This window comes from Nyctibius grandis, chromosome 6, assembly GCF_013368605.1.
Source record: "Nyctibius grandis isolate bNycGra1 chromosome 6, bNycGra1.pri, whole genome shotgun sequence".
NCBI lineage: Eukaryota > Metazoa > Chordata > Aves > Nyctibiiformes > Nyctibiidae > Nyctibius > Nyctibius grandis.
Window position 1 is genome coordinate 35,411,274 of NC_090663.1, and position 21,227 is coordinate 35,432,500.

The 21,227-nt window shown below is 39.4% G+C and overlaps 1 protein-coding gene across 3 annotated transcripts in view; it reads left to right on the forward strand.

Annotated features, from left to right (window-relative positions):
• Positions 1 to 21,227, forward strand: part of SLC7A2 (solute carrier family 7 member 2) — a 61,826-nt gene that overhangs the window by 24,509 nt on the left and 16,090 nt on the right. For 2 of the 3 annotated variants that reach the window (XM_068404261.1, XM_068404263.1), the window contains exons 1-5: positions 8,067 to 8,147; positions 15,631 to 16,021; positions 17,289 to 17,444; positions 20,135 to 20,300; positions 20,864 to 21,000. In XM_068404261.1, the coding sequence (XP_068260362.1) occupies positions 15,646 to 16,021; positions 17,289 to 17,444; positions 20,135 to 20,300; positions 20,864 to 21,000 (835 nt within the window). In that variant the 5' untranslated portion in view covers positions 8,067 to 8,147; positions 15,631 to 15,645. Of the gene's footprint in view, positions 1 to 8,066; positions 8,148 to 15,630; positions 16,022 to 17,288; positions 17,445 to 20,134; positions 20,301 to 20,863; positions 21,001 to 21,227 lie in introns of those variants that run through there. The other variant, XM_068404262.1, reaches the window with a different exon arrangement.

Here is a 21,227-nt window from a genome sequence, read left to right on the forward strand (position 1 = left end):
CTTAGTGGTTCCTCCGTGGAAGCGCACAGGAGCACACAGCAAAAGCCATTTCAAAAATACGTAGACTTTATAGAAATTTTAGAAGCCACCTCATGAGTTTAGGCACGTGAAAGAGCTCTCATGATTTCTATTTTAAAATCAATGGCTAAGTCCCTTTTAGAGAATCACCAGCTTCCGTGCAAAGCAATACAATTTTCAGCAGGGAAAGGGTTGGGATTTTGATCCTGAAGTCATTACTCATATCTTCCTGTTAGCACAGAAAGAAAAATTCCAGGATTGTATTTGTAAATACTTCTCTACTAGTTTGTCAGGGGTTTGGTTTTTTTTTTATTTCGTCTGGTTTTGAAGAGGACAGAAGAGATGGAATTGATCTGATGTAAGCTTGTAAGAGGCTTTTGCTTATGTCTTACACAAGAGGCTGTCATGGAAACATAGTAACCATGAGGTGAGAGGTAAAGCCCTGTTAGCGATTAAAAACAGCTTAAAAAAGAATAAATAAAACCAGCAACCTTCATATCATTTTTGCAGGCATTTTCCAGCATGGAAAATGTTTGTTAATGACATACCTCAGGAATGAAGTAGAAATGGAGTTAATAGAAATTTTCCAGACAAAATTTTTTGTATAGGAAAACTGAATGTTCATTAAAGATGATAACTGGAAAGATTTCCCGTTTTTGATACAGGACAAAATAACACTTTTAGACTTTCCAATTGACAGGTTTTTAAAGAAAAACAAAAACAAAAAACCATCAAAACCCCCTCACAAATATTTCCACAAAAATAAAACATCCAAGTAAACTGAGATTATTTGTCTAGGGGAGGAAAGAGTAAGTTGAAGAATGACAGTCCTATATAATAGGAGGACTGGGAAATAAATTTTCAGTTGATTAATTCAGCTAATGAAGAAAGCGATCACTAAAACAAGGCAACCTTAAAAAATTATAAAGGAAACACATTCAAAACAACTAAAAATGTACTATCTTTGTAAATAATGATACAACTTTTAATAATAAATTACTCAGAGCCCCGTTATTTGAGTAAAAAGCTTGGTAAGTTGTTTTTTTTTTTAAGTTTTGTGATTTAAGTGCCATTCTAAAATGGCAGTTGCATTTATATCGGCTAGGATAATTACTATGAAATGTGCCTAATTACCTACCTAAGTTGCCATTAGAAGAAAATATGCACGGTCAGTAGGATGTTACCACACATTTGGCTCAAACATGGACTGTTGTCAGAAATTTGAATACTGTTTTTTTTTAAAGTTTGCATCAGTTTGAGATGTTGCGAGTTCCATCAGCCTTATGGAAAAGCAGAATAAGATGTTATCCAATAGCTTACGTCTCAAAAAATGCACAGTCTTAACGTCTTGTTTCCTGATAGATCTTTCTCCTTGGTTTTATTGAAAGACCGTTTGTAACTTCATGCCTCTGATGTAGAAGTGTGCTCATGCATTGACTGGCCTGTGGTGCCTTCCTCATGCTCCTTCCCAAGCTGCAGTATGGAGCCACATCTAGTGCTCCTTTCCCAGGTCTCTGGGGAGGTACAAGACTGCTTCATTTCGGTCTTGGCAAGACATGGCATTGCATTTTATTTTCAATTACAGATCAAGTGTTAGTTTTAACTTTGATTTTCTTGGCTCTTCTTTGTATTCATTACAAACTTTTCTATTTCTATTTATCCTGTATTCAAGGTGTGGATATGGGCCAAAAAAGTATGTGCGTTTTTTTTTTTTTTCTAGAGAGTATGGCTTTAAATAGTTAACGTTCCTTCTCCAAGGCTTCTCCAAAACTTTGATTTTAGGCTTGGGGACAGCACTAGGGGACAGCAGTATGAGTCAGCACTACAAACATTTTCTTTAGTCCCTTGGGAATATTTGGAATTCAGCAAATGATAGCTAGTAGATGCTTGGGACGTGCTTAGTATTAGGTTAAATGACTCATTCCTGAGTCAAAATAACTAGCAGGAATTTCTGCCAGTGTAGCTCTTATTATTATTACATATGAAATGCAGTTAGCAGATTTATTCTTCATGCCTGTATTAGTCTAATAGTATATGATTATTTTTAATAGGATGTATTACATTTGTCTTGCAGAAGGTCAGGATTTGAGGTATTTTTCTTTCTAAGTACAAAGTGAAAGAGAATTATTAAAGAAAAGTTGAGAGAATTGGTAAGTGACAATTTTATTTGAATATGTACAACATCCTGTAGGAACTAGTTTCAGCAATCTGCTTAAACCATGAGAAGCAATCTAAAATAAATATATTTATATTTTAATAAACAGGAAGCCTTTTAAGAAGTGTTGATTGCAATTTGTTCTCCTCAGAAACGATCCTGTCATAACATTATAGACACAGCCTACATTAATGTTGAGCTTTATAAAGGTTCTTTTTCTCTCTTACATGTTTATGATCATCTTATGTAGATTAGCACATAGATTGATAGATTGCACTAATTTTATTTTTTGTGTTGTAACCTGTTTTTTTTTCCTCAGAACCACTAAAATGCTAATTAATTTATTTATCTTGACATAGAAAAGATTCTTGCTGGCACTTGATAAATCCTTTTGTGAATGCTAGTACATCTTCTCAAATCCCATCAGAGCTGCACAGACTGTACAAACCCTGTCGTGGTTTTTTTCTGGTGCATGTCAAAAGTTGTGTTCGTTACAGTCGGCTACAAAGTCCTGACTTCCAAGGCAAAGCAGCACGCGCTGTGCAGAGCACCGTTGAGGGATTGCAATGGTTCACTAAGGCCCCGGTCCTGCAAGCACTTTTGTTCATGTTTAACTTCTGTGCGGTATGGGGAGTTATATGGGCAAACACATGGATGTGCTTTTGCAAAGTTAGCACCTCTAGTTATGTACAACTCCACAGCTTTTTGGCCCGTAGTTGCGAGGCCAAATCAGAGTCAACAGCAAATCAGACTCTGAGACCAATCAGAGTCAACAGCAAAGCAGCTTTTAATAAGCTTGTCATTTGGGCTTCTGCAGTATTTTGTTTCAGTCTGCGCAAGAGTTTCACAAATTAATGGGGATTATTTTTTTTTAAATATAAAACTCCCTGAGCATGAATTTCCACATAACTCTTATGAAAACATGTTCATACACTTTGACACTATAAGAGAAAGTCTTAAAGGAGACTTCCATAGGAAAATAAAATAAATAAAAGTTTTCTCTTTCAGTGCATTCCTTCTAATGTGGTCAGCTGTTTCATGGCAAGAAGAGAACTTCTAATCAACTTCTTTATGGAAAGAATGCGCTGCCAAAGTCCGTGGGGTATGCAAGTCAGAGAACTGTTGGATGAGGCACTTTAGATGATCCAAGTGTGATATAATTGCTAAGGAGCAGAAAAGAAGTCTCTAAAGCCAGAACCTAAGCTATAAAGTAATGTTGTTGGTCAAAACACACTTGGATTTGTAACTGGAAACAAACTGGGAGCCAAACTGGACTACACAAAGTGGATGTACTGCAGCGCTTTTCTGGAGAGAAACAAGAATTTCGTCCGAGAGAGAAGCTGGGTATGCTATTGCAGGTACCTGCCTCCAGACAGCACTCTGCATGCTCAGTGTTGTCCAAAGTGCCTCAGATCTGGTGTCCTTCACTGGTACCCCACCAGACCCCATACCTTCATGAACACCTCTCTGATGCTGCTGTGTCACACAGCCTGCGGCACACAAATACATCTTTCTGTTGAATCTATGAAAAAGCCATTCTGCTGGGTGGCAATGTGGTCTTCTTGTAGTTTTCATAGAATCATAGAATGGTTTCAGTTGGAAGGGACCTTAAAGATCATCAAGTTCCAACCCCCCTGTCACAGGCACGGACACCAATTTGAGTACGCGTGGCTGAAAACACACACGAAACTATGTCTGAGTGTCCGTAGGACCTCTGATCCAAAGACTACATAGTGGGGACGTACTAATCTACTCCACAGTGCTCTAGATCTAGGCGGGACAGATGCAAGCTATTTTATTTCACCAGCCAGTGTACTCGCTGCCTCTTGGCCAGGAGCCAGGGATGGTTCTAGGTTTGAATGCCTTTAGCAGTGTAGCTGCTGTGTGCTCCTGTTCCCAGGATTAAGTTTTAGCAAGTCAAATGAACCACAGCAGCACAGCTCCTGTCTGTCTTTGTAATGGTCTGTAAATTTACCAGTGTTACCAGGGATGAATTGTTACCACAGCCAGGTGATAGCTCCGAAGGAACTAGAAGGTGCACTTGCGAGTGACTCTCCAGCCACATGGATGTCAGTAGAGTTTCTACTGTTAATTTAAAGAATGAGGATGAAATTTTGAACCGATTTATACAGCCCCTGAAGGATTTGAACTTTTAGTGTCTGTAACAAATCTGTGCCATAATAAGGTCAAGAATAAAAATGAAGAGAGGCAGAAAGCAAAGAGGGATCCAGTTAATACTAAATCTGACTTGCTGTAATCTTGTTTCTGACATTTTCCATAAAAGGAAGATCCACTTCTGAAGAGGCAATCCCAGTGGAGCTGGTGCCTTAGAGTTAGAAATGATACCAAAGAAAGTTTTGGAGATGCTGTGGTTACATGGATGAATAAATAACTGCTCATTTTCCAGTTTTCAGTGAGATGTACTGGAAGTAGATTTTTGCAAACTAGAAACGTTATGGTACATTCACTGGATTATTTTATGCTATATATTAGATAAAGTAGTTAAATATGGTGATTGTGATGTCTGTTTTGGCACTTGCAAACTAGAGAAATAATTTACATGGTTACATTTCTGTTCTGTTTGGGGATGTCCTGGTTTCATTGGGATTTGGTTTCAGATTGTGGCCAGCCATGGTGATCTGGGCCAGCCATTAAATGCAGGGCAGCTGACCCAGGCTGGCCCACAGGTGTATTCTGTATCATTAACATCAAGTTCACTATAAAATGGAGGGCTTGCTGGGGAGAGGTGGGGTTGTTTTTGCCCAAAATAATGATATTCCTGGAGCATTCTGATGCAATTCTGAAGCTCAGTGTACTTTTGTGTGTTTTGTGTTATTGTTGATATTGGTTTCTTGATTTTACTAAATCTGTTTAATTTTAACCCACGAGTCTCCCTCTTTTTCCCAATTTCCTTCCTCAGTTGGGGAAGGGACAGTGGGTGAGAGAAAAACTGTTATTGTTTAGCCCTGGGTGTGGGCTAAACGAGGACAGGGGAGTAAATCCGTGTAAGATGTAGTGATGGTGCTCTACTGTGAAATAATGAGTGGTGGAGTTTTTTCTTCTTAATTGTACAGTGACTAAATTGAAATAGTGCTAGAGACTGCAGTGGGTTGTGAAAAAAGATCCAGAAAAAAGGTGAAACCCCTAAAATATTTATTGTGGAAAAGTGTGAACAATCCTTGTGGTGGTGTGGTTGTGTGTTGTTGGGAGAGGAAGGGTTAGTCCCTTCTGTCATTACTGTCTGCTTCTTCCTGTTTCCTTATTCAAAGTCCTTATTTTGAATCAAATTCTGACCCCAATGATATAACTTGGAATTTTGCTGTTGGCTTCAGTCTGATCGGGTTTGTGTATTTAATACTAAGAATTGTTTGTCTTGCTTTGTGAATATGACAACATGTCCTGGATGGATCTGTGTTAATTCTGTACAGTGCAAAAGGTTTTGAAATGTGTGTACATACAAATGCAAGCAATGCATGTATATAAAATATCCATAAAATATTTTATAGGTGTTTTGTAGATGCTATAGGAAGAACTATGACTATAGGGAATGAATATGTTTACAGGAATGTGAATTTGAAATTGAACTACTTTCCTAAGGGTCTTCTACCTTCTTGGAAATACAGAACTCTCCCCTGTTTAAATTTGGGCCCATGCCCCTGTTACAACTGCATCTATGTGACACACATAGTCTTCACTTCTACGGCCACATTTAGAAAGTAGTTGACAGTAGTTGTCAAGGTTTGCTTTCTTGTTTGTTTTCTTTTGGGGGGTGGTTGATTTTGCTTTGGTTTTGTTTTGTTTTGTTTTTTTTTTTGCTTTGACCTGGTGAACTGTTTTTTATTAATAATTAATAAAGCTACCTGGGAATTATTTACATATGGTGTTACCCCAGACAGGGGTTCCAGCTCCAGGAGTGACATGAATTCAGAGATCAGTCCAGTACAGTGCACCATCATTAACCTGGCAGGACTCTACCAGAAAGTGGTTGAAGCAGAACACCAACGCCAGGCCAGCCTCACACTCAGCTTTGCTGTGGTGGTATCCTGCCCTGGTACTGTGAGGAAGATATGCCTGAGGAAGGCTAACTTTTAGAAGTCAAGTAGAAATGGAGTCTCTGTATTCAGCAGATTATGAAGCAATTACAGCTTCTACCTTTTTTTTTTTTTTTTAAAGTGGAAGGGATGTTTTCCATGATTAAGCAATAAATCACTTAATTTATGCATTAGCAACAATTCCTAATGGATCTACGTGGGTGGAAATGATTCAGAACTGGTCTTGAGGATGTTATCTAAAATCCACACGAGTAATTCTCAAGTCATTCATGGACTTGCTAGAGTGTGATGGTTTGGGAAGAAAATGCCTAGATGTTGTCATGGCTGAGAGTGATGCTCCTTGAAAGTAATTTCCATATATTTCCACACAAGAAATATAGAAATATATGTTTAGCAGCTTGTACCTCTAGCATAGCTTCTTGTTTCTGTCTTCTGACCAAGTATTAACTGTGAAAGAGATAAAGTTTGTATTTAACAAGGATGAGGTTAGCATGAGGGGGAGAATGAGTACTGTTATTGTTAGAGCTTTGATGAACAAGACCTTTTCTCTTCACACCTTTTTGCACTTTAGGAAAAGAATAGCCTTAGATAATGTAAGAAATGACATCTGGACTCCTGTTTTTGAAATATGGCCCACCTCCGTGGAGCACACTCTTCTTGGGAGGCATTTCTTGGATCTGGGAGAGCTGAGGAAAGGTTGTCTTCATCCCTTGCGTGTGGCCGCAGGAAGGAGGACTTTTCATGAGGGAAGGAAGAGGAGCCTTCTGTGCTCCTACAGCACGGTCAGACTTTACACTCAGGGAAAACTAAAAGCCAAGACCAAGTTGCAGGGGGCTGCCACGCTACATGTGTTTTTCTCCATATTTTCTTAGGGAAGACTTTTTTAATGATACAAAGCATCAGGCTTTTCTCTGCAAGGCTCATATTTTCAGTGTTCTGTGACCAAAAAGAGAGCTATTGAAACACAAGTGTTTTAAGGGAAACAATATGCCGTGAATAATGTTGACTGGAAATGCTACTACATGTTTGGGGTGGGTTTGTCTGCCATGGAAGTAATAAAAATACAGCTGTATATTATCCATTGGGGTTCGGTTTATTCTGGAAGCTAATTTTTAAGAAACTGAGGGTTATTTATTGGTTGTGTCACAGGAATATTTGGACAGTTCTAATTCCAGTCTCCAGCATTTTTACATTTCAAGCCATATAAAGGAGAACAAGATATATGGTGCATCTACCCTAGTTCAACAGAATGGGCTCTAACAAGCCTCTAAATATACTGTCTTCTGTGTTGTTTCTAGCCACAGCAATACTTTTCAAATTATTTATATTCTTCTAAAATTTACTCAGCTAAAGCAGTTTTCCTGCTGCGCTATTGCATTCAGGTCTCAAAGTGTTGCAAAGTATTCTTCAATATGCTTCAAAGCCAGTTTATTTTTCGCAAGGGCAATGGGAAGACTTTGCTTTCGCAGTGGGAGACCAAGTTTGACATCCACATTTTTGCTTTTCCTTCAGGACGTGTAAAAGGAGTCCCCGGGGGGGGTGTGTGGTGGGTACCCTCACTACAGGGTGTGTTTTGTATGCAAGAACATAGGTGTGTTTAAATGTAGAAAACAGCATTCCAGTTGGATTTTGTGTCACGAAGACAGTGGGTATGATTTATCTGAACAGCAGCAAGACTTTCTCTCTCACCCGCCCTGCCTTAGCTGGGCAAATAGCTGGCCGGCTCGCAGCCCTCCAATCACCCGGGCTGCTGAGCCTCCACCCCTCAGCACCAACAGCTCTCATACCACCTACAGCTGGCTTTTAAAGCAAATATTTTAATAAAATCACTTTCAGTCATTACTCTTCCATTTAAGACGGCAGAAGTTCGGGACTGGGTAAGAGGAGCAGAAGTTTGCCCAGCAGAAGTTGCTCTGAATCAGGTTTGTAATTAAGTTTATTGCTGAAAGAAGTAACCTGAAAGCAATGTAGCTTATCATAGGAAACTTTGCCTTTAACATACGTGCTTTTTGAGTAGCGAGAGCTGTGGTATGCAGTATTACATTTAGTTTACATTACAGCATTATTGTGTCTCTGACAAAGTGCAAATTACAGTGTTAATATATAGAAGATGCAATTTATGTTTTCCTTCCCACTCTGACTGGAAGGTGTTTCTGCTTTTGGATTATAAAGCTTTCCTTTTCCTTTTTTTATACATGTTAGGCTTCTGTTACAGGTGCTGCTTTCTAATTTTAGGGCTTTAAGTATTATTTAAATACACTGCTTTAAATATTCCAAGGCATTAGGAGTTTTGTGAAGGTCTTGGGCACAACATCAACTTTTAGGTCAATTGCAGCAGTGAAATCATGTATTGTCTGTGCATGTGTGTACATACACACAAAAATCATAGACTATACTTAGTTTTGCTTCATCTCTGAATTCTTTTACTTTCATATATTGCAATAGATTTAATCAATGCAATACTGCAATTTTGAATAAGGCTAAATGAACTGAAGTGCGAACAAAAATTTCTCATAAATTCTACAGATGGAAAAATATAAAATATAAACCTTTCCATTTTTTTTTCAGGAAAATGAGCCTGAAGGAAGACTCTAAATTAATCTGTGTATCATCAGTATATATTTATATTTTGCCATTTTCAATATGTTACAAACTTATTGGAGTATTTTCTTCCTAATTGGTATGCTGCTTAAAATGTTAAACTAATGCACTTAAAATTTATAGTGTATTATAGTATATAATACTAGCTCAACAAAATAGTTTATAAGTAAAATATCTTTAAGTTACTTTTGCTTCAGGAATCTTTAAACATACATCTCAATAACAGTATTAAAACTTTCAGAGGTTTTATATTGCTTTATAACAGTTGCTTTCCATATGAGACTTCTATCTTTTTTTATTAGAGCTTTTAATGGAAAATTTTGTAGGAGAAGTTGAATGGCAACTGCAGCAAAACTTTGGGTTTTCCAACCTGTAGCTTGGGTTTGATGTGTACTAACTTAAACCACTTATTACACATAATTAAATTAAAATGTTATTTTAATGGAAGAGTGTGATGATACATGCTATAATGTACTTTTTTTGCTCCAATATCCACCTATTGTTTGCATTTTGTTTCGGGATAGGAGTTTATTAGGTTATTTTTACATGGAAAATACTTTGCAAAAATGGTAGATTTTACATGACTGTGAAGTGGTCAAAGCAATTTTAGAGATTAATAGAAACTTTGCAGATGGAGACTTTGTCCCTTGCATTGTGTTTGTAGTTACAAGGTTTTGACACCAAACTTTTCCTGCTAGAAGAGGGCTAACAATAGATGACCATTAAATGTTCCTCTGGTATGAATTATAAGGCTGAAGTCAATTTCTTGGGTTAGCATTCAGATGCGTGGTGGTCAAGCAGTAGATTATCTGGTTTACAACTGGCCAGGGAAGACTGAAATTAAGAAGGGTCTATCAGCAGCTACTGTAGATACAAAAAAAAAACCCAAGATGATAAAGAACAGAAGGGACTGGAGAAGTATCTGCTTATGCAGGTACTCTGACAAATACTGTGAATGTCCATTAGACATGAAGAAGCATTTGGGTTTTTTTCCCCCTACATTAGATAGATCTGTCCAATTCCTTTCCTGTCTAAATTAAGTGCTTCTGTCCTGCCTCTTTGTTGCATGCAGCTGAAGGGGTAAAACTGTAAACTGCAATGTGGATGGTATTGCAATTCTTTCTAGGAATGTGTTCAAGGAAGGAAGAGGCTTGAATATGGGCTGAATGTTGGTCCTCAAGTCTAAGGCAGTTGAACTGGGGCCTCCCTTTTTCAGAGGACTGTTTGAGGCATATTCTGTGTTATAGACTAATCTGTAGCTACAGAAAAACTTAGTCCAAAAGAGACTTCAGAAGTGCAGTGACCCAGCACACGCACAGCCAGAGAGCTGCCACCTCAGTTGTATGCAGCAAAAGGAACGTGCCAAGGTCAGTGACAAATGGACTTTAGAGGTGTTTGCTTGTGACAAATGTCTCTCTAAAGTAGACTTCACTGAAGTAGAGCTTAGCACAGGCTTGAATGCATGGAAGAAGCAACAGGTTGGGTCTGGTCCTCACCTTAATTAGAAATAACTGCACACTGTTGGTGAGTGCAAGGGTATTTTCCTTTTTGGTTTCTTATCACTAATTTCCTATGCTTAAACTCTGTATAAGCTCAGGATTCAATCTTTACTCTGTTTAAACTGCACGAACAACTTGGCCCACCCTGACTGATCGCACTTTCAGGCTACATGCCTAACGCTGTTGTTTAAAGGCAGGCAGGTATCCAAGTCTGCTCAAAGAAATGTAGGACAGGTGCCTCAGAGATGCCTCAGAAGCACTGTGAGCTCTTTCAGCAGCAGAGCATTAAGAGACCTCACCTCTTTCTTGAGTGATTATCCAATACATTATCAAAAACCTTATTTCCCAAGCTGTCAAGTGTGCCTCCCCAGGAAGGCTCAGAGAAGAGCCAGTGCTTGTCAGCTGTGCAGGATGTTCAGCAGGGGCCTGGGCCAGTGCTGGTGGAGCTTATGGCAGCAGAGGTGAAGAGGAAGCAGAGGCCACAATGATCTGCTAGGACGAGGCAAGCTTAGACTGAAGCAGGGAAAGGAGGGAGTAAAAAGGATCAATTGGGAAAATACTGAGACCTGCTGGTCAAAAAGTAGGAGAGAGAATTTTTTTCTGTGCTCACTTACCCTACTTCATGTTCCTCTCTGTCCTAAACATCAACAGAAAAAGAAACTGTGACATTTCCCCAATCATGGTAGTGCGGGAATAAGGCTTTTTCAGAGTGTGTGGTTGCAGTCAGTGTAGGTTTATCTAGGACAATGCTGCCACCAAAAGGTACATCCAGCTGTTACCTTCTTTGGTTCTGTAGGTTAGTATTTGAGTGTGAGACGTGCTCAGCCGTGGTGTTATGAGAAGCTGTGCTTGTAGGTCAGCACTGAGTCAGAGCCCAGGTTGTTCTCTTGCAAGGGGTAATGTGTTAAAGGATCTGTCTTACGAGGGACACCTCAGAGAAAGGTTACACTTGTCAGTGATTTCTGAAGACACTTTGTCACCAATTACCTAGGTCATTTGGTCCTGTTTGGAGACCAAATACCATCATAAAAATTAGACTGGAAATTAGCAAACGTAACGCCCATCTACAAGAAGGGTCGGAAGGACAATCCAGGGAACTATAGGCCTGTCAGCCTGACCTCGGTGCCAGGCAAGGTGATGGAACAGCTCATCCTGAGTGCCATTACACGGCACATGCAGGACAATGGGGGCATCGGGGCCAGCCAACATGGATTCATGAAAGGCAGGTCCTGCTCGACCAACCTGGTCTTCTATGACAAAGTGACCCGCTTAGTAGATGAGGGCAGGGCTGTGGATGTAGTCTATCTAGACTTCAGTAAGGCATTTGACACTGTCTCCCACAGCATCCTCCTGGACAAACTGGCTGCCCGGGGCTTGGATGGGTGGACTCTTAAATGGGTTAAAAACTGGCTGGATGGCCGAGCCCAGAGAGTGGTGGTGAATGGGGCAAAGTCCAACTGACGGCCGCTCACTAGCGGTGTTCTCCAGGGCTCAGTTCTGGGGCCGATGCTGTTCAGTATCTTTATAGATGATCTAGATGTAGGGATTGAGTGCACCCTCAGTAAATTTGCAGATGACACCAAGCTGGGTGGGAGTGTCGATCTGCTGGAGGGTAGGAAGGCCCTACAGAGGGATCTGGACAGGTTAGATAGATGGGCCGAGACCAACGGCATGAGGTTCAACAAGAACAAGTGCCGGGTCTTACACTTCGGCCACAACAACCCCATGCAGCGCTACAGGCTTGGGGAAGAGTGGTTAGAAAACGGCCCAGTGGAAAGAGACCTGGGGGTGCTGATCGACAGCCTGCTAAACATGAGCCAGTGGTGTGCCCAGGTGGCCAAGAAGGCCAATGGCATCCTGGCCTCTATTAGGAGTAGTGTAGCCAGCCTGTCTAGGGAAGTGATCGTCCCTCTGTACTCGGCACTGGTGAGGCCGCACCTTGAGTACTGTGTCCAGTTCTGGGCCCCGCACTTCAAGAAAGATGTTGAGGTGTTGGAGCGAGTCCAGAGGAGGGTGACCAAGCTGGTGGAGGGTCTGACCTACGAGGAACGGCTGAGGGAGCTGGGGTTGTTTAGCCTGGAGAAGAGGAGGCTCAGAGGTGACCTTATTGCAGTCTACAACTACCTGAAGGAAGGTTGTAGTGAAGTGGGAGCTGGCCTCTTCTCCTGGGCAACTAGCGATAGGACAAGAGGGCACAGCCTCAAGCTTCGCCAGGGGAGGTTCAGGTTGGACATTAGGAAGAATTTCTTTACAGAAAGGGTTATTAGACATTGGAATGGGCTGCCCAGGGAGGTGGTGGAGTCACCATGTCTGGATGTGTTTCAGAAAAGACTGGATGTGGCACTTAGTGCCATGGTCTAGTTGACAGGGTGGTGTAGGGGCAGCGGTTGGACTCGATGATCCCAGAGGTCTCTTCCAACCTGGTTGATTCTGTGATTCTGTGATAAGCTCATCAGTTATTACTGCTGCACCTTCCTATCAAGTATGAAATGATCAGTACTGGAGTCTTGGAATGTCTCATCCAAATCTGAAAGGGGTCCATGTCTGGGGTACAATGCTGCACTTGGTACACAGTAACAGAAGTTGTGAAGCAGTGTTCAGACATTGTTTATTATGCATACGTGCATAGTAAGTATAGGAAACAGTGTAAGATGTTCTGGATTGCAGTGGTCATAGTAAAAGGAGGTGTGTTCATCAAGTCCATGTTAGGATGGATATACATAAAAAGATATGTTTCTCATGTGCATGAGATTTTTTTTTTCTCTACAGACACAAATTCTGTATCTTGAACTTTGTGTTTGGTTGTGCTCCAGTTTTTAAAGAAGAAAGGGTGGATTTGAGTCAGAACAGGTGTTTCATCTTACTGGCTTGTGGCTAGCAAGAACCAGCCTCCTCTCTTCTCCTCTCCACAAGAATCAGAGAAAGCAGAAGCAGAAAAAAACCCTCCTATTTTGTCACAAGGATTTCTTCTCAGCAGAGAAAACCATAATATCACCCACCTGGCCACTGTGATAGATGACTTTACAACCTTCAGGACTTCTTGTCCCAAACTGCAAAAGAGCAGAGCAATCTGATATGCTGTTTGAATAACAAAAGTCTTAGAAACTGTTTAGTGTTCTGAGAACGACATCTGCCAGAGTAGTTTTCCTTGTTAATTAAATACAAAATGAACTATCATTTGGGGAGTGGGGGAAATAATTCCTTAAAAAAATGCCATGTTTCTGCAACATTGAAATTGGTAAGGTGAAGGGCATGGAGTCATAAAAGCATTGCTACAGCCTAATGAGTATATTAACATCCTAAGTGGTTGCTACAGCTTCAGAAGTGTCATTATGGAAAAAAACATAGTGGCCTTGGGAATACTTGTCAAAGTAGAGCCCAGGATAGACAAGCCTGGCTTTGGGGGAGTGGAGTGCCTCAGCCTCAGGCCCAAAGACAGGCTGCTCTTACTGAAGAGTTCAGGAGCTACAGCAGGGAATTTTGCCTGAACAGTTCAATGTTGATTCCCCTCAGAAGCACTTATGGATCTCTTCTGTCTGACGACATGCACATCATCCTCATTCTGAAGCTGATGTGTGAAATCTCTTCAGTAGATGAAGTCTATGTACCATGGGCAGATACTTATCTCTGGGAGTCTGGCACGCTGAAAGGACTGCCTAATTGCAGCAGAGCTTTGGAAACATGCATCTCTTGCCTCCTTCCACTGTCCTGGGGCAGCTATCACCTTTCTAACGGGCATTAAGCATCACTGTGCACAGCTATTCAATTCCATTCACTATCCTTTATCAACTTCCCTTTCCTTGAAAGGGAATGGAGACTTTTTTTAAGAATGGTCTTTGAAGAGAGAAGTGGCATGCCTGAGTGTACTTGGGGAGCTATTACAGGAATAGGGAGAAAATGTTTCTGGAGAAAATGTTTCTGCACAGAGGTGCCTCTTTTCTTTTTCGTACGCAAGGGAATTTTTTCCAAGCAATCTGGTATCAGGATGGCAGTTCTTTTGCTTCTGACTCTTTGTTCTAGGATCAGACACTGTTAAGTGAGCTATCCATCTTGATGCAAAGTCATTGCTGTTAGTGGATTGAACTACTGTGAGTAGAAATGCCCTTTACTGCTCTAGGAAACTAATACAGACTAGGGAGGAATCTACCAGCAGAATATCTTCATCTAAATGAAAAAAGATTCTCAGTTCCCAGGAGGGTTCCACATAACAAATCACGAGCAGAGTATAGATATTTACGGTATGAGTTGCAAAGACAAACGGCGGTTTGGGGACATGGCAGATGATATTGTTTAATTCTTACCAAACTCTTAATCATCAACAATACAATTCAAACAAATATGTAAAGAAAGACATGAATGCTGCCTCTTTGAGATGTTATTTTCTATGCGATGCCCATGTCCTGCCTCCCAAGCAAATGCTTTGAACCCTCAGCTATCGTTTTTTTGAGCTGGGAAGCAGGCTCACTGCTGTTCCTCCTAGCAGGCACCCGTATCACAGGCCAGAGAAGTGCCGCCCACCTGCTGGTCCCCAGGACCTAGCCGGTCCCAAAATCTGAGCTCATGTGCAAGAGCTGATTGTATCCCACACTATGGCGTGCGCTCAGAGTATCGAAGAATGGCAGCTGGCATGGGATGAGCAGTTATCCCATCAGGTTTTGTTAAATGCTTGTCAGGGAGTGTTGTACGAGTTTTCTTGTAAAGAAAATTAGGTTCTGGGAAACTTCATTGGTGTGGGAGGGAGTAGAAACGCTATTTTAATCTGTTGTCAAGCAGTTTTTACTGAAGGAAATTCTAAAGGCAAAAGCCATGTATTTGAAGGCAAAAGGACAGGCATTGGCTCTGTCAGAATGCCGTATTTTAAAGCTTTTGCTGTTTATAGCCTTAGTGATGGAGTTTATATCTTAAAAATTCTTATTTATCTTGGTGTTGATCCTTATCTTACAACTCCTTGTGATATATGAGATAATAGACATCTGTTCTGGTTGTTTTAGAAATGGTTGAGATGTGGCCATTAGCAGATAAATAGAAACAATTTCTTCTTTTTTTACAGCACTATAATAAACCTAAAGATAATGGATATCTTTCCCTGGGGAAATAAGTGCTAAATATAAAATTAGGAATACTGAATCCCTAAGTCCTTTCTTGGGGAAAAAGCACATGCCAGCTTATTTAATGTCACAGAAGAGTGTAAATATATTAATTAGTAGGTGTGATTAAAGTTCTTTATGCAAATACATTTTTTTCATCATTTTTCACCAGTGTCTATGCTACCTTTTATGTACTGTAACAATTTCTTTTATTTCAGAGCTCTACATCTACCATGTTGCCCTGTGGACCAGCTTTGTCCTTTGTTCGGTGTCTGGTGCGGAAGAAGAATGTCAGTGGTGAAAGTCTCGAGGACTCCAAGTTGTGCCGATGCTTATCAACGGTGGACCTTATAGCCCTGGGAGTAGGAAGTACCCTTGGTGCTGGTGTTTATGTCCTTGCTGGAGAAGTAGCCAAATCCAATTCTGGACCTAGCATCGTTGTTTCTTTCCTCATTGCTGCACTGGCATCTGTGATGGCAGGTCTCTGCTACGCTGAGTTTGGTGCTCGTGTTCCCAAGACTGGTTCTGCGTATTTGTATACTTACGTGACTGTTGGTGAACTGTGGGCTTTTATCACTGGTTGGAATCTCATTTTATCCTATGTTATAGGTAAGCTTAAGAACAAATACAGGCCTCAAGGGCTTCTGATACAGCAGATATAAGGTACAGATTTGGGTCTGTATTTTTTTTCTGTCTCTAATAATTACCTACTATTGCTTCTTACTCCTGCTGAGATGAAATAACCAAAGTAATTTGATTAGGTTATTTCCTCTTGTGCATCAACATTGCAGACAGGTTTTTCTGCAAGATGATTTTTTAAACAGTCTGTCTTCAGCAGCATGCACTGCATACCTTGTATGAAAACTGTGTCAGACAGTTCGGTGATGATGCACAAGAATAAACAGGATTTCATTGCTGTCTTTGGTCAGCAAAAATAATTTCAGTAAAATCAATAAGCATTTTTTTTCTGAATGTACACAGCAAGGACATTTACAGGGACCCCACCACTATAGTATCTCACTTTAAGAAAGTCATGATGTTTAAGTGCTAACTAGTTATTATAGCCTCATGCTAATTAAATAGTGTCCTATAAGGTAATCCCATAAAATACAAAGTTGACCAAATCTGCATAAAATACCTGGTTATATGGCAGATATTCAAATAACTATTTCAGTGCTTTAGCAGAGACAACATTTTTTGATTCAAAAATGTTTTATTCGAGAGGTACATGTTCCAAGCATCCATTATATTGTGTATAAGCACACCTAGCTATATATATTCCTAACTACAGGACTGTTGCCCAAACCACTACAAAATCAATATGCCCAAGTATTGTATTGAAGTGTATTTCATGATAGGAGAGTTGTAAAAATAAGGTTGTATTTAGCTGTGGCTACATGCACTCTTTACCAGTGGAGAGTATTAATCTTAAATACTAACTCTAGCAACATACATCTTGCTAGTGATTTTTTGCTTTACTTCCAGGTGGACAAACTTTCCTTCATGTTCGTTCTTAAACTGCTTTCTTACCTTGCTTTATATTGTTTAACATATGCCATATTGTAACTTTAGAAATAAGTGTCTTGCAGAATGACATCAGATACAAATGATACAGAAATAATTTCTGCAATATTTCAGGAATAAATGAGGTACAAATTTGTATATTTTAGTTATAGAATAATATGTTACCATTTAACTATGCAGAAAAATTCTAAAACATTAAAATTCCTCAGCAAAACAAAATCACTCTTTTAACACAAGCTCTGCTTTTTTAAATGCAAGCAGCAGCATGCTTAGTTTTCTTTCTTTTTCAGTAGAAGTAACTGTATCCCATTGTATGTATGCAAAACCCTAAACATGCATGTATTTTCTGAAGGTACATCAAGTGTAGCAAGAGCGTGGAGTGGCACCTTTGATGAACTTCTTGGAAAACAAATTGGTCATTTCTTCAGAACCTACTTCAAAATTAATTACTCTGGGCTAGCAGAGTATCCTGACTTCTTTGCTGTATTCCTTATATTACTTTTATCAGGTAAGACAATATAATCAAATTTTCATGTGTACCCTCTTCTTTTGTTGAAGCTGAGACATGAAATAATCACTTGTCAATACTTTTTTTTATAAACCCCATCATACAAATTGAGGATAACAGGAAAATTATACACTTCTGTGTGGTTTTTATGGCTTTCTCACTAGTAAATGTTTCCAGAGGGACCTTGAGGTTAAGCTCTGTAGTTTGGTGATGCGACATGCTCCCCTTAAATCACATATTGTGCATGTAGTGGGTATTTGTAAGGGTTTCTTTCCCTCTAAATTGTTAACTTGTTCAGTATAAAATAACTTTCCCCTTTTTAAGTCTTCAAAAGAGTTGTTTAGCCTAGGACTTGTTTGAGCTAAAGGGCACTGCAAGGTACTGGCATGGCCCAGCAGACCGGTTTGAAACCTGAGTAAACCTTTTACGTCTACTCCACTCGGTTCTGTTTCTTTTTTGTTTTTACTCATGTATCATGTTTTTAAATCACAAAAATTGACACCAACCATATGCTTTTTGAGGGATCAGAAGGCTCAAAAATACTGCAACTTATTTGCATGTTTGCATTTAACAATTGCTTTCCCCAAGGAAACGCTCTTACTGCCACCAGGACTGAAGGAAGCAGTAAGTGTATTCTAAAGTGTATAGTTTGTTTTCAGCCAATACTAGAAGCATTTCAGTATTCAGTAGAGATCTTACCCATATATAAAGTATTTGTCATGTTCAGTCTTTCTTTAGATCAAACAATAGCAGGAGCTTTTTTTTTTCCTTCTCTGGAAAATGAAACTAAGTTACATGGGTAAAGAGAACAGAACCTCTGTACTCTGTTATGAGTGGCTTTTTTGGACTCAGTACTTAAGGAAAACATTTCTGTTCCACTCCTAATGCTAGAATGAGTGACCAGTGCCTCTGAAGCTTTTATTAGGTCTCTGTACATAAAAAGATGAGTTCCCACACTTAGGAAGATCAGGGGGTTTACCAGACAAGGTTCAGTCCAGCATCCTGCCATGTTTGTGGCTCAGAGTTGCCTATAGGACCAGTTCAGACCCTTATTTCTTCAGGAGGGGTGGGAATGGATTTGGTATACAGCTGGATCAGACCTTTCAGTTTCACCTCTTCCAAAGGAAGGAGGAAAAAACCAACGTTTTGAAAAGCAGAGCACTGAAACTCCACAAACCAAACTATAAAATAGTTTGTGATAAAACATTAGTATAGATGCTGCCACCTTTTATGTTTTCTCCATTGCCATTGCTGCTTCCTAACATAAGAGGTAGAGATTCTTGATAGAAGAGGAAATGTTTCTCCGCAGTTCACCACTGCTCCTGAGTTTTCAGTTGTGTCCTGTCTTTTCATCCCCACCATCATTCCTTCTTCACTTCTCTTGTGCTTGTGCTGCAGATTCCCTCTCCAGGTCTCTGTGGTAAGCAGCCTACCCACCGGTGAATGAACTGGGTGGAATCCACCACTGCTGAGAGGAGGGACAGTGAGGATGGCTCAGGGCTGTGTAGGCTGAGCGTGACACAGTCATTGGATTCTGAGCTGCGCAAAGCTGAATCATAGGAATAGCAAATGATGTTTCACAGAAAACGTTACGTGCTAAGCACAAGGGAAAGTACACAGAAATGTGGTTTGGGGATTTTTTTTTCATACAGAAAGGACTTAAGAAAAAGTACACGCTATGTTTCATACTGCATTAGGCTAATTGAGACACTGCTTTCTTGGGAAAAACTGAGCTAAAGAAATCATACAGCTATTTCCAATAAAAATGCCATAGGTGAAGAAAACTTTAGCAGCTTATATGATAACTTCTGTGTCATGATAAGATAGCAAATATCTCATCAGCAGAGTCAGAAATTTTTTAGACATCTTGAGAGGCTTAAAATTTTCGGACTTAATCTCTAAATAATGAGGGAAAGCATATATGTGACATTAGTGGAAATGCTTAGAGTGCAAAGAACCTGTGGAGGCTTTCCCATTGTGTTTAATTTTTCATGATCCGCTCACTGCCTGCTTTTCCATTAAACTGTTAGTACACTTACAGTTGTTTCAAATCTAATGACACAGTAGGATCCTGATGGAATAACTTTCACATTGTTTAAATGCACTACTCTGCAACCTAAGGCATGTGTATTTTGTATCAGACTGTTTTCTAGAATCTCCATGAACCAGTATTTATGAACAGGAGGTGTGCATTTCTTTTAGTTAATGAGCTAGGAAATAAGATTCTTACTCTGTGATGGATATGCCCTAAAAAACTTAGAGTGAACAGATTACATTATAAATCAAATAATTTTGCTGATTTTATTAATCTAATGAATAATTGTTCTGTAAGAAATAGATTCTACTAATCTGTTTTTACTAAGCATAGAATTCTTATACCTATTTTTGCTCCATCATGTAAAATAGAGATATGAATTGGAATCTCAGAAAAGCAGTAACAATTGCTCAAAATACTTTCAAATACTTAAAGAATACAATTAAAGAAGCGTTCTGTTTTGTGGCTTCCGATACACTTGCCTATTGCCATGCTGTCAGAGTGTAGTAAATTTGTGCTACTGCTTTTTAAAAGTGTAAAATCTAGTGCTGTTTTTTCAGTATTATTTGCAGTACTTGCACGTATATCTTCTTTAAAATGCCATTTTATTAGTTTAAGGGACCATTCACATCTATAAAATATTTTTATTTTATAGGTCTTTTATCTTTTGGAGTAAAAGAATCTGCATGGGTGAATAAAATTTTCACTGCCATTAACATCTTGGTCCTACTCTTCGTTATGATTTCTGGTTTCGTGAAAGGAGATGTTGACAACTGGAAAATAACTGAAGAATATCTCATTAATCTTACTGCAGTAACAGAGTAATTTTGTTTTAAAAATCAATTTACTTGCTCATATTCCAAGCAATTTTCTGTTATACTTGCTTTAGTGGCATTGCAGGTAATATATCAACTAATAGCTCTGTTGCTGGGAATGAGAAACTTTTTATTCCCTTAAAAATAGTTTTTTGTTTTCTTGTTTGTAGTTTCCTTTAAAAAATAATCTTATTTCTATACTGTTGTCCGTAGCCATTTGAGAGGTTACTGGCTTCTTGTCCTTAAGCCATGTATTAACTGCAGTATGTGAGTATAACAGCAAGGCTTGCCTGCACCATTAGTGTTTTAATATGTTTTGTCACAAACTGCAAAGTGAGTAAGATGATAGTTACTTGATTTGGGTAATCTTCTATTTACTGTTATTTTTGTCTTTCTTACAAGCTTTGACATAAAAATGTCTTCTTGTGCAGTTTTGTAAAGCAGAACTCTGTCTTGATGAAAGCATTTTAACATGTTTTTCCAGAGTGGTAGGGGAAGAGGATGCATGTGTTTGTACTACCAATAATAAAAAAAAAGTTATTTTTCTGCTGTATTTTTGTTCTTTATAGGAATTGTTCATCCTATGAGAACGTGACAAGTATATATGGGAGTGGTGGCTTTATGCCATATGGTTTCACAGGAACATTGGCTGGTGCTGCAACCTGTTTTTATGCTTTTGTAGGATTTGACTGCATTGCAACAACTGGTATAGTATTTATATGTGTGTGTATATATGTATAACATGCTTTTTTTTGTAAAAAAGACACACACAAACAGCGTAACAATCTATCTACTGTTCTTCCTTTGCTTTCTTCTAAACCTTTTTCAGTCCATATAGAATGAGTCTGAGTTCATTCCTGAATGTGGCTATCATTCTGGGACGAAGGAGGAGATTTTACTTATTTTATTCCTGTTCTAAAGAAATTAATTGTT